Raw genomic sequence first — 13,093 nt, forward strand, 5'->3', positions numbered from 1 at the left:
ATCAAGTTTACAAGACTTTTTCAACTTTCAAAATACAGAACATTTAGCATCATAGCATTTCACTGTAAGGTCTACACCTGTTGTATTCAGCATTTCACTGTAAGGTCTACACCTGTTGTATTCAGCATTTCACTGTGAGGTCTACACCTGTTGTATTCAGCATTTCACTGTGAGGTCTACACCTGTTGTATTCAGCATTTCACTGTAAGTTCTACACCTGTTGTATTCAGCATTTCACTGTAAGTTCTACACCTGTTGTATTCAGCATTTCACTGTGAGGTCTACACCTGTTGTATTCAGCATTTCACTGTAAGGTCTACACCTGCACCTATTTGGTGCATGTGACAAATAAACATTTGATTTGATATGATACAAAATGCAGCATCATATTATGGATGGTGATAATGGTGACATGTGACAATGGTGACCATGGTGATAATGGTGACCATGGTGATACCTTTAGAAGTTGGGAACACAATGTAACGTAGCAGGCTTAATAATTCACAATAGAATCCTGCTATTAAATAAACTGCATATTACATTTGAATCTTAGCCTACCTCTTTTACTACTGCCTAGTGGCAGACCTAGTAAATACAAGTAAATACAGAGGTATTTTTGCCATGTAGGCAGAACAATAAGGCAGAGACAGCAACAAGGACAGACAGAAACTAATTCAAGCCAGGGCAACAGAGTGTTTTCAACATTTTATTTGTAAAACTTATCAAACTATGGTATGTTGATAGTACAGACTGGGAAATGATGCACATTCACATTTGATAATAAAACAATAGTTTGGTCAAATTTACACAAAGTTAAAACGTCTAGTAATATTTAGTTTGGTAAATAGATCATTTTCACCTTTCAAACCAAAGACACCAGTTAAGACTGCTCCCTGGATAACAACCATTTATCAAATACTTCACAATCTGTACGTGCCACAAGGTATGTCATCTCAGATTAGAGGGTACTGATGTCTAGTAAGGTCCTCTAGTTGATCTGTTAGCAGTGGAGCTGGGACCAGGCACTAAACCCTCCCCCCTGAAGGGATACTTCTCTCTCTGTTCTCCTCTCTTTCTCTCCTCTCCTCTCTCTCCATCTCTCTCAGTTCCTTGTTGCATGGAATAGGCCCCAGCGTTGGTCCCCAGTATTGCAGCGTTTTAGTTTGTCGCTCCAGCCATTGACTATTGCCAGGTAGTCTTCCTCTGAGAACTCCTAGGAATGATCCAAGATACAGGATAACATGGGTTTAACAGTCTAACAAAGTATCAACATTAATCAAAATCAAATCAAATTGTATTTGTCACTTGCGCCGAATACAAACAGGTGTAGACCTTACAGTGAAATGCAGAATACAACCTTATAGTGAAAAGCTGACTTACAAGCCCTTAACCAACAATGCAGTTTTTAGAAAAATTAGTTTGAAGAAAGTATTTACTGGGGCCTCCTGTGTGGGGCAGCGGTCTAAGGCACTGCATCGCAGTGCTAGAGGCGTCACTACAGACCCTGGTTAGATCCCAGGCTGTGGCACAGCCGGACGCGACCGAGAGACCCATGAGGCGGTACACAATTGGCCCAGCGTCGTCTGGGTTAGGGGAGGGTTTGGCCGGCTGGGATGTTCTTGTCCCGTCGCGCTCTAGCGACTCCTTGTGGCGGGCCGGGTGCATGCACGCTGACTACGGTCGCCAGCTGTACGGTGTTTCCTCAGACACATTGGTGGGGCTGGACTCCGGGTTAAGCGAGCAGTGTGTCAAGAAGCAGTGCGGCTTGACGGGGTCGTGTTTCAGAGGAAGCATGGCTCTCGACATTCACCTCTCCCGTGTCCATACTGGAGTTGCAGCAATGGGAGAAGACTGTAACTGCCAATTGGATATCACGAAATTGGGAAGAGAAAAGGGCTAACAAGTCAACAATAGCGAGGCTATATACAGGGGGTACCCCGGCTACAGACCGTCAATCTTGGAGGCTATATACAGGGGGTACCGGTACAGAGTCAATGTGGAGGCTATATACAGGGGGTACCGGTACAGAGTCAATGTGGAGGCTATATACAGGGGGTACCGGTACAGAGTCAATGTGGAGGCTATATACAGGGGGTACCGGTACAGAGTCAATGTGGAGGCTATATACAGGGGGTACCGGTACAGAGTCAATGTGGAGGCTATATACAGGGGGTACCGGTACAGAGTCAATGTGGAGGCTATATACAGGGGATACCGGTACAGAGTCAATGTGGAGGCTATATACAGGGGGTACCGGTACAGAGTCAATGTGGAGGCTATATACAGGGGGTACCGGTACAGAGTCAATGTGGAGGCTATATACAGGGGGTACCGGTACAGAGTCAATGTGGAGGCTATATACAGGGGATACCGGTACAGAGTCAATGTGGAGGCTATATACAGGGGGTACCGGTACAGAGTCAATGTGGAGGCTATATACAGGGGGTACCGGTACAGAGTCAATGTGGAGGCTATATACAGGGGGTACCGGTACAGAGTCAATGTGGAGGCTATATACAGGGGGTACCGGTACAGAGTCAATGTGGAGGCTATATACAGGGGGTACCGGTACAGAGTCAATGTGGAGGCTATATACAGGGGATACCGGTACAGAGTCAATGTGGAGGCTATATACAGGGGGTACCGGTACAGAGTCAATGTGGAGGCTATATACAGGGGGTACCGGTACAGAGTCAATGTGGAGGCTATATACAGGGGGTACCGGTACAGAATCAATGTGGAGGCTATATACAGGGGGTACCGGTACAGAGTCAATGTGGAGGCTATATACAGGGGGTACCGATACAGAGTCAATGTGGAGGCTATATACAGGGGGGACCGGTACAGAGTCAATGTGGAGGCTATATACAGGGGGTACCGGTACAGAGTCAATGTGGAGGCTATATACAGGGGGTACCGGTACAGAGTCAATGTGGAGGCTATATACAGGGGGTACCGGTACCGAATCAATGTGGAGGCTATATACAGGGGGTACCGGTACAGAGTCAATGTGGAGGCTATATACAGGGGGTACCGGTACAGAATCAATGTGGAGGCTATATACAGGGGGTACCGGTACAGAGTCAATGTGGAGGCTATATACAGGGGGTACCGATACAGAGTCAATGTGGAGGCTATATACAGGGGGGACCGGTACAGAGTCAATGTGGAGGCTATATACAGGGGGTACCGGTACAGAGTCAATGTGGAGGCTATATACAGGGGGTACCGGTACAGAGTCAATGTGGAGGCTATATACAGGGGGTACCGGTACAGAGTCAATGTGGAGGCTATATACAGGGGGTACCGGTACAGAGTCAATGTGGAGGCTGTATACAGGGGGTACCGGTACAGAGTCAATGTGGAGGCTATATACAGGGGTACCGGTACAGAGTCAATGTGGAGGCTATATACAGGGGGTACCGGTACAGAATCAATGTGGAGGCTATATACAGGGGGTACCGGTACAGAGTCAATGTGCAGGGACACCAGTTAGTCGAGGTAATTAACCTCTATGGGCTAGGTGGGACGCTTGCGTAACAGCCACTTGCAGCCTGTGGCGCGATTTTCAAAACCTTAAAAATCCTATTACTTCAATTTCTCAAACATATGACTATTTTACAGCTATTTAAAGACAAGACTCTCGTTAATCTAACCACACTGTCCGATTTCAAAAAGGCTTTACAACGAAAGCAAAACATTAGATTATGTCAGCAGAGTACCAAGCCAGAAATAATCAGACACCCATTTTTCAAGCCAGCATATAATGTCACCAAAACCCAGAAGACAGCTAAATGCAGCACTCACCTTTGATGATCTTCATCAGATGACAACCCTAGGACATTATATTATACAATACATGCATGTTTTGTTCAATCAAGTTCATATTTATATCAAAAACCAGCTTTTTACATTAGCATGTGACGTTCAGAACTAGCATACTTCCGGGGAATTCGCTAACATTTGACTAAATTACTCACGATAAACGTTCACAAAAAGCATAACAATTATTTTAAGAATTATAGATACAGACCTCCTCTATGCACTCGATATGTCCGATTTTAAAAGAGCTTTTTGGTGAAAGCACATTTTGCAATATTCTAAGTACATAGCCCAGGCATCACGGGCTCGCTATTTAGACACCCGGCAAGTTTAGCTCTCACCATAATCATATTTACTATTATAAAAGTTTGATTACCTTTTGTTGTCTTCGTCAGAATGCACACCCAGGACTGCTACTTCAATAACAAATGTTGGTTTGGTCCAAAATAATCCATCGTTATATCCGAATAGCGGCGTTTTGTTTGTGCGTTCCAGACACTATCCGAAATGGTAAAGAAGTGTCGCGCGCATGGTGCAATTCGTGACAATAAAATTCTAAATATTCCATTACCGTACTTCGAAGCATGTCAACCGCTGTTTAAAATCATTTTTTACGCCATTTTTCTCGTAGAAAAGCGATAATATTCCGACAGGGAATCTCCTTTTCGGCAAACAGAGGAAAAAATCACAAAGGCGGGGGCGGTCGGGTCACGCGCATAAGCCCAGAGTCCCTTGATTGGCCACTTGAGAAAGGCGATAATGTGTTTCAGCCTGGGGCTGGAATGACGACATTCTGTTTTTTCCCGGGCTCTGAGCGCCTATGGAAGACGTGGGAAGTGTCACGTTAGAGCAGAGATCCTTAGTAAAAGATAGAGATGGAAAAGAAGTTCAAGAAATGGTCAGACAGGCCACTTCCTGTAAAGGAATCTCTCAGGTTTTCTCCTGCCATTTGAGTTCTGTTATACTCACAGACACCATTCAAACAGTTTTAGAAACTTTAGGGTGTTTTCTATCCATATGTAATAAGTATATGCATATTCTAGTTACTGGGTAGGAGTGGTAACCAGATTAAATCGGGTATGTTTTTTATCCAGCCGTGTCAATACTGCCCCCTAGCCCTAACAGGTTTTAAGGTAATATGTACATGTAGTAGAGGTAAAGTGACTATGCATACGGTGGTTCTTCCTTTAAAAGTTGCGGTGTACTGCAGCACAGCTTGCTGGGTGCCACAGAATTCTATGGCACATTATTTAAGTGTTAGCCATTGTTGCTATGGTAGTTAGTGCTAGTTAGCCCACCAGAGCGCATCTTTGATAAGCCAAGTTATTAAATCTCTCATTAATTTGTGCTTGTCATCATACAGCATACAAGTCATTCATGTCTTTAAATACAGTCAAGCTTTTTAGTTCTAAAACTAAATAGCAAAGGGAGCCTTGATTCATTTTACAATCACGGCTAAGGCGATTTAATTCATGAATTCATTTGACTGTTTTTTAATATTGGCTGTACTAGAGACTTTAAAACCTTTTTTGTAGTTAGAACAGACTGTATGTGATAGATTGTTAGAAATGGAGCTTCATTAATACTGTTTACATTTAAAGTCCCTAAACTCGGCAAGAGTCTATTGTCCTGCTGATAGCCGATCAAGGGTGAATGGCAACTGTGTTACGGGTGGAGTTTGTGGCGGGGTGAGGAGTACTGGAAAGGCGTGACTCCAGGTTTCAACAGACCATAAGTACACAGCAGATCGCCGATTGTCCTCACTTTGATTATGCTGTAACAACATACTATAGGACCAGGATCTCAGTGAACAGATTAGGACTTTCAGGAGGAATGGAAAATCTACTGGAGACATTTTAAAAATACTGGTATACTTGAGGATTTTGGTCACGGACAGTGCTATTCGCAAACACTATCATCTGATGTCTGTGCTACGCCGAACACGAAAGCCCAGGAAAATGAACAGGTACAGTAGGCTACAAATCTGTAAAGTAGGCATAATAATGCTTCAATAAATCTACTGCTGGTCTTTACTATCGGCTGCACATTTTTTACATTGTATTCCATTTCCAGCAAGACTATTCAAGCAATCGATCCACTGATGGACGAAGATGATAAGCAATCGACAACGGCCCTCTGGAATCTGCTGGAAACACAGTACGGCAAAAACAACGCTCTAAACGTAGTCAGGAGACAGTTGAAGAAACTTGAGTGGGCTTATGGAACGGATCGGTAAGACATGTTATATATATATATATTATAATAGATTTTTTTCATAACATTAACCGCGTGTTCTCTTGTTTTGTACTGTTCTGTAGTTTCAACACAAGGATTCATCTGACAAACAAAGAACTTCGCATGGTGCAGGCCTATGCATGGATCACTGCTGGCGAGACATTCAATGACGCCATCTTCACAGACGAATCAACTGTGACCCTTGAGCAATTTGCTCAAAATTGCTCCAGAAAAAAAGGAAGAAGATCAAGCAAGCCGAGTCCCAAGAATCCTCTCAAACTCCATGTGTGGGGAGCAATTTCTCGCCAGGGACCAGTCCCATATTTGATTTATGATGATAAGTTGAACTATTCACAAAGCAAAGGGTAAATCAAATATTGTAGCCTACACCTCACGGACTGCTACGTGTTCCACAATAAATCACTGTTGCCTCCTTTTTCAGGTATCGTTGCTCCAGATTTCTTTGAGGAAGAAATCATCAAGAGATATGCTGGACCCCATGTCAGAGAGGTGTTTCTGGGAGATATTCTGGACCCTATGTCAGAGAGGTGTTTCTGGGAGATATGCTGGACCCTATGTCAGAGAGGTGTTTCTGGGACCACATCGTTTCTTTCAAGGTAGGATTATAGCAATATTTTGTTATGTTTAAGCCTATTTACATGTATATTTCTAGTGTTGTACCTAATGTTGGCTGTTCTGCTAAATGTATTTTTTTCTTCTCCAAATGCAAACAATGGCCCAACACACACTGCCGCACGGGTTTGCATTGCAAATGAGGGAATAAACTGGTTCGAGACACCAGCAGAGTAAGTAGACCTTTATGTAGTTAAATAAAGGTTAAATAAAAATAAATAAAAGACCTACAACACTTTTAACAGCACATTACTCAACACTACTGAGACTCATGTCGCCTACAGTATATCAATTTTTTATTTTTAAATCTCTATATGCAGGTCTCCTGATTTAAACCCAATCAAACTTGTTTGGCATCAAATGAAAACATTCATCCGTAACTCTGCCAAGCCTACAAGCAAAGATGAACTGGTGAAGGCTATCAAGACGTTTTGGATTGAGAAACTGACGATACAACAATGCAACAAAAACATTGATCATCTCAGCAAGGTTTTACCTGTGGTCGTGGAGCTGCGGGGAAGTGCAACTAAAATGTAGCTGAGATGTACACTAATAGAAATAAACATCTGCATTTTAAAAGTCTTCTTTTATCTTTATTTTATTAACGAAAGCATTAAGATGTTGACAAAAACTGTACCGTATATCCTTTATCCGACATTTTGCGGTTGCGTGAGGTTTTGAGTTAGAAATGTAAGACTTTAGAGTAATTAAACATCGAATACATAGCAAGTTGGGGGGATTTTCACACCTACAGTAGCCGGGCTATTAAACGACCATTTTCTAAATAAATGGAGGTATGAAGAGTCTATTGTCCTGCTAATAGTCCATCATGGAAACATTGTCTGCAGAGTTCACAACCTGCTACACTTGTGAAAAAACAAGTGTTTTGAAAACATGTTTTCTAAATGCCTCCAGCTGTCAATCAACATCAGCATTACATCATCACCACTGTAAATAAAACACAGCATCTAAAGTGGTACAAATATATTATTGAATTCGCTCAAAATCAAACAATGCACATAATACCTGATGCATTTTTCTTTTGGGGCAAATCTGGTCTGTGATATTGAGTTAGCAATGTTGTTCATTGTTACCACAATGTAAAAAATAATTGAACACACACAACATGAGCAGATTAACTTGGTCAAAACAGTAAAAGCATTAGGTTATAATAATCCATGCTATGGGTGGAGTTACAAATTTGTCCGTAGTATTAAAATCAACAAAATGTCAGCCTTTAAATGCTTTATTATTGTCAGCATCGGTTTGTGGTGGTAAACAGACAACTACGAAAAATATAGATGAAAACTCTGTTGGTAAATAGTGTGGTCTACAGCTTATCATGAGGTACTCTACCTCAGGTCGTGCAAAACCTCAAGACTTCCTTAATATTCGATTTTGTGCACCAGCTGTTATTGACAAATAGACACAGACCGCCACCCCTTGTCTTACCAGACGTAGCTGTTCTGTCCAGCCGATGCACGGAGAAGCCAGCCAGCTGTAATTTATCAATTTCGTCATTCAGCCATGACTCAGTGAAACATAAGATATTACTGTTTTTAATGTCCTGTTGGTAGGATAGTCTTGATCGGAGCTCATCCCGTTTATTATCCAATGATTGCACGTTGGCTAATAGTACGGAAGGTAGAGGCGGGTTACTCACTCGCCGTCGGATTCTTACAATGTATCCCGACCTACATCCCCGATATCTCCGTCTCCTCTTCATGAGAATAACAGGGATTTGGGCCTTGTCCGGTATCTGAAGTAAATCCTTCGTGTCCGACTCGTTAAAGAAAACACCACTATTACAACTGTTTGTGTGTGTGAGAGAGAGAGGGAGGGAGGGAGAGAGAGAGAGTTAGACAGAGAGAGAGAGCGAGAGAGAGAGTTAGACAGAGAGAGAGGGAGAGAGAGAGAGTTAGACAGAGAGAGAGAGTTAGACAGAGAGAGAGAGAGAGAGAGAGAGAGAGAGAGAGAGAGAGAGAGAGAGAGAGAGAGGAGAGGGAATGAAAGCGAGTACATGATTTACCTTAATGAACTCGTCTTTCATGGCTGCTGCTCTCTCCAGCTCTGTCTGGATCACCTGCATGAACTGAGCTGTCCTGTCCTCGGCACGTACGTTAGAGAAACCTGCCTGCTGTAGGAACTGCAGACAGACAGTTACAGTATATGGAGTTACATAGGCGAATTCTAAGATATTATAACGTATGTGGTAAAAGTCAGGTCAGGGTGACATTATCAGGGTATTATAAGGTTTATGATTGGACCTACCTTGCCGTACTGTGGTGGGGTGTAGAGAATGTAACCTCTCTGTTTGACATACCCGTGGAACTGAGGAGTCCAGGGCTTCTCTCCACAGCAGTAGTCAGTGATCAGGACCTGGCCACCGGGCTTCAGCCACGACTGAAGATGAAGATACATAGTGTTTTGGATGGTAAAAACCAACAGCAAAATATAATACAGTCTGGAATTGATGTTAAGGTGTGTGCGGTTGTGCGGTTGTGCAGTTGTGCAGTTGTGTAGTTGTGTGTGTGTGTGTGTGTGTACACACACTCACATGGAAGCGTTTGAACAGTGCCAATTTGTCGTCGATGTGCAGGATGGTGTCTCGACTGTAGACAACATCAAACGACCCTTCTGGGAACTCTCTCTTAGTGGCGTCAGCCACCTCGAAATGGACCTGCAGGAATAGGCATGCAAAACCTGTCACTAAAACACCTTGAACTCAGACTGTTAACGCATTTCAATATAATTCAATTAACATGACCATTATCTATGTAGCATTAAAAGACATGTAGAACGTAACATTTCCATGACAACAGAACTATTGATATAAATAAAATAGACAGCTTGAACTTCATGCCCTTTCTCATTGTAAACCTAGTAACCCTAACCTAGTATGTTTCTCACTGTAGACCTAGTAACTCTAACGTAGTATGTTTCTCATTGTAGACCTAGTAACTCTAACCTAGTATGTTTCTCATTGTAGACCTAGTAACTCTAACCTAGTATGTTTCTCATTGTAGACCTAGTAACTCTAACCTAGTATGTTTCTCATTGATTACCTAGTAACCCTAACCTAGTATGTTTCTCATTGTAGACCTAGTAACTCTAACCTAGTATGTTTCTCATTGTAGACCTAGTAACTCTAACCTAGTATGTTTCTCATTGTAGACCTAGTAACTCTAACCTAGTATGTTTCTCATTGTAGACCTAGTAACTCTAACCTAGTATGTTTCTCATTGTAGACCTAGTAACTCTAACCTAGTATGTTTCTCATTGTAGACCTAGTAACTCTAACCTAGTGTGTTTCTCATTGTAAACCTAGTAACCCTAACCTAGTATGTTTCTCATTGTAGACCTAGTAACTGTAACCTAGTATGTTTCTCATTGTAAACCTAGTAACTCTAGCCTAGTGTGTTTCTCATTGTAAACCTAGTAACTCTAACCTAGTATGTTTCTCATTGTAAATCTAGTAACCCTAACCTAGTATGTTTCTCATTGTATACCTAGTAACCCTAACTCTAACCTAGTATGTTTCTCATTGTAGACCTAGTAACTCTAACCTAGTATGTTTCTCATTGTAGACCTAGTAACTCTAACCTAGTATGTTTCTCATTGTAGACCTAGTAACTCTAACCTAGTGTGTTTCTCATTGTAAACCTAGTAACTCTAACCTAGTATGTTTCTCATTGTAGACCTAGTAACTCTAACCTAGTATGTTTCTCATTGTAAACCTAGTAACCCTAACCCTAACCTAGTATGTTTCTCATTGTAGACCTAGTAACTGTAACCTAGTATGTTTCTCATTGTAGACCTAGTAACTATAACCTAGTGTGTTTCTCATTGTAAACCTAGTAACTCTAACCTAGTATGTTTCTCATTGTAGACCTAGTAACTCTAACCTAGTATGTTTCTCATTGTAGACCTAGTAACTCTAACCTAGTGTGTTTCTCATTGTAAACCTAGTAACTCTAACCTTGTATGTTTCTCATTGTAGACCTAGTAACCCTAACCTAGTATGTTTCTCATTGTAGACCTAGTAACTGTAACCTAGTATGTTTCTCATTGTAAACCTAGTAACTCTAGCATAGTGTGTTTATCATTGTAAACCTAGTAACTCTAACCTAGTATGTTTCTCATTGTAAACCTAGTAACCCTAACCTAGTATGTTTCTCATTGTATACCTAGTAACCCTAACTCTAACCTAGTATGTTTCTCATTGTAGACCTAGTAACTCTAACCTAGTATGTTTCTCATTGTAGACCTAGTAACTCTAACCTAGTATGTTTCTCATTGTAGACCTAGTAACTCTAACCTAGTATGTTTCTCATTGTAGACCTAGTAATTCTAACCAAGTATATTTCTCATTGTAGACCCACTAACCCTAACCCTAACCTAGTATGTTTCTCATTGTAGACCTAGTAACCCTAACCTAGTATGTTTCTCATTGTAAACCTAGTAAATCTAACCTAGTATGTTTCTCATTGTAAACCCACTAACCCTAACCCTAACCTAGTATGTTTCTCATTGTAGACCTAGTAACTGTAACCTAGTATGTTTCTCATTGTAAACCTAGTAAGTCTAACCTAGTATGTTTCTCATTGTAGACCTAGTAACTCTAACCTAGTATGTTTCTCATTGTAGACCTAGTAACTGTAACCTAGTATGTTTCTCATTGTAGACCTAGTAACTCTAACCTAGTATATTTCTCATTGTAGACCCACTAACCCTAACCCTAACCTAGTATGTTTCTCATTGTAGACCTAGTAACTCTAACCTAGTATGTTTCTCATTGTAGACCTAGTAACTCTAACCTAGTATGTTTCTCATTGTAGACCTAGTAACTCTAACCTAGTATGTTTCTCATTGCAGACCTAGTAACTCTAACCTAGTATGTTTCTCATTGCAGACCTAGTAACTCTAACCTAGTATGTTTCTCATTGTAGACCTAGTAACCCTAACCTAGTATGTTTCTCATTGTAAACCTAGTAACTCTAACCTAGTATGTTTCTCATTGTAGACCTAGTAACTCTAACCTAGTATGTTTCTCATTGTAGACCAAGTAACCCTAACCTAGTATGTTTCTCATTGTAGACCCACTAACCCTAACCCTAACCTAGTGTGTTTCTCATTGTAAACCTAGTAACTCTAACCTTGTATGTTTCTCATTGTAGACCTAGTAACCCTAACCTAGTATGTTTCTCATTGTAGACCTAGTAACTGTAACCTAGTATGTTTCTCATTGTAAACCTAGTAACCCTAACCTAGTATGTTTCTCATTGTAAACCTAGTAACCCTAACCTAGTATGTTTCTCATTGTATACCTAGTAACCCTAACTCTAACCTAGTATGTTTCTCATTGTAGACCTAGTAACTCTAACCTAGTATGTTTCTCATTGTAGACCTAGTAACTCTAACCTAGTATGTTTCTCATTGTAGACCTAGTAAATCTAACCTAGTATGTTTCTCATTGTAGACCTAGTAATGCTAACCAAGTATATTTCTCATTGTAGACCCACTAACCCTAACCCTAACCTAGTATGTTTCTCATTGTAGACCTAGTAACCCTAACCTAGTATGTTTCTCATTGTAAACCTAGTAAATCTAACCTAGTATGTTTCTCATTGTAAACCCACTAACCCTAACCCTAACCTAGTATGTTTCTCATTGTAGACCTAGTAACTGTAACCTAGTATGTTTCTCATTGTAAACCTAGTAAGTCTAACCTAGTATGTTTCTCATTGTAGACCTAGTAACTCTAACCTAGTATGTTTCTCATTGTAGACCTAGTAACTGTAACCTAGTATGTTTCTCATTGTAGACCTAGTAACTCTAACCTAGTATATTTCTCATTGTAGACCTAGTAACTCTAACCTAGTATGTTTCTCATTGTAAACCTAGTAACTCTAACCTAGTATGTTTCTCATTGTAGACCTAGTAACTCTAACCTAGTATGTTTCTCATTGCAGACCTAGTAACTCTAACCTAGTATGTTTCTCATTGCAGACCTAGTAACTCTAACCTAGTATGTTTCTCATTGTAGACCTAGTAACCCTAACCTAGTATGTTTCTCATTGTAAACCTAGTAACTCTAACCTAGTATGTTTCTCATTGTAGACTTAGTAACTCTAACCTAGTATGTTTCTCATTGTAGACCAAGTAACCCTAACCTAGTATGTTTCTCATTGTAGACCTAGTAATTCTAACCAAGTATATTTCTCATTGTAGACCCACTAACCCTAACCCTAACCTAGTATGTTTCTCATTGTAGACCTAGTAACCCTAACCTAGTATGTTTCTCATTGTAAACCTAGTAAATCTAACCTAGTATGTTTCTCATTGTAAACCCACTAACCCTAACCCTAACCTAGTATGTTTCTCATTGTAGACCTAGTAACTG

The 13,093-nt window shown here is 40.8% G+C and overlaps 1 protein-coding gene across 7 annotated transcripts in view; it reads right to left on the bottom strand.

Moving 5' to 3' along the window:
- Positions 1–693: 693 nt before the first annotated feature.
- Positions 694–13,093, bottom strand: part of LOC123744681 (uncharacterized) — an 81,612-nt gene continuing 69,212 nt past the window's right edge. For 4 of the 7 annotated variants that reach the window (XM_082956098.1, XM_082956102.1, XM_082956101.1 and 1 more), the window contains 4 exons: positions 9,248–9,370; positions 8,962–9,093; positions 8,720–8,836; positions 694–1,213 (listed from right to left, as the gene is read on the bottom strand). In XM_082956098.1, coding sequence (XP_082812224.1) covers positions 1,103–1,213; positions 8,720–8,836; positions 8,962–9,093; positions 9,248–9,370 — 483 coding nt within the window. In that variant the 3' untranslated portion in view covers positions 694–1,102. Of the gene's footprint in view, positions 1,214–7,920; positions 8,502–8,719; positions 8,837–8,961; positions 9,094–9,247; positions 9,371–13,093 lie in introns of those variants that run through there. The other 3 variants (XR_014378840.1, XR_014378841.1, XM_082956099.1) reach the window with 3 other exon arrangements.

The sequence above is a fragment of the Salmo salar genome, chromosome 09 (genome assembly GCF_965601325.2).
Source record: "Salmo salar chromosome 09, fSalSal1, whole genome shotgun sequence".
NCBI classification, from domain to species: Eukaryota; Metazoa; Chordata; class Actinopteri; order Salmoniformes; family Salmonidae; genus Salmo; species Salmo salar.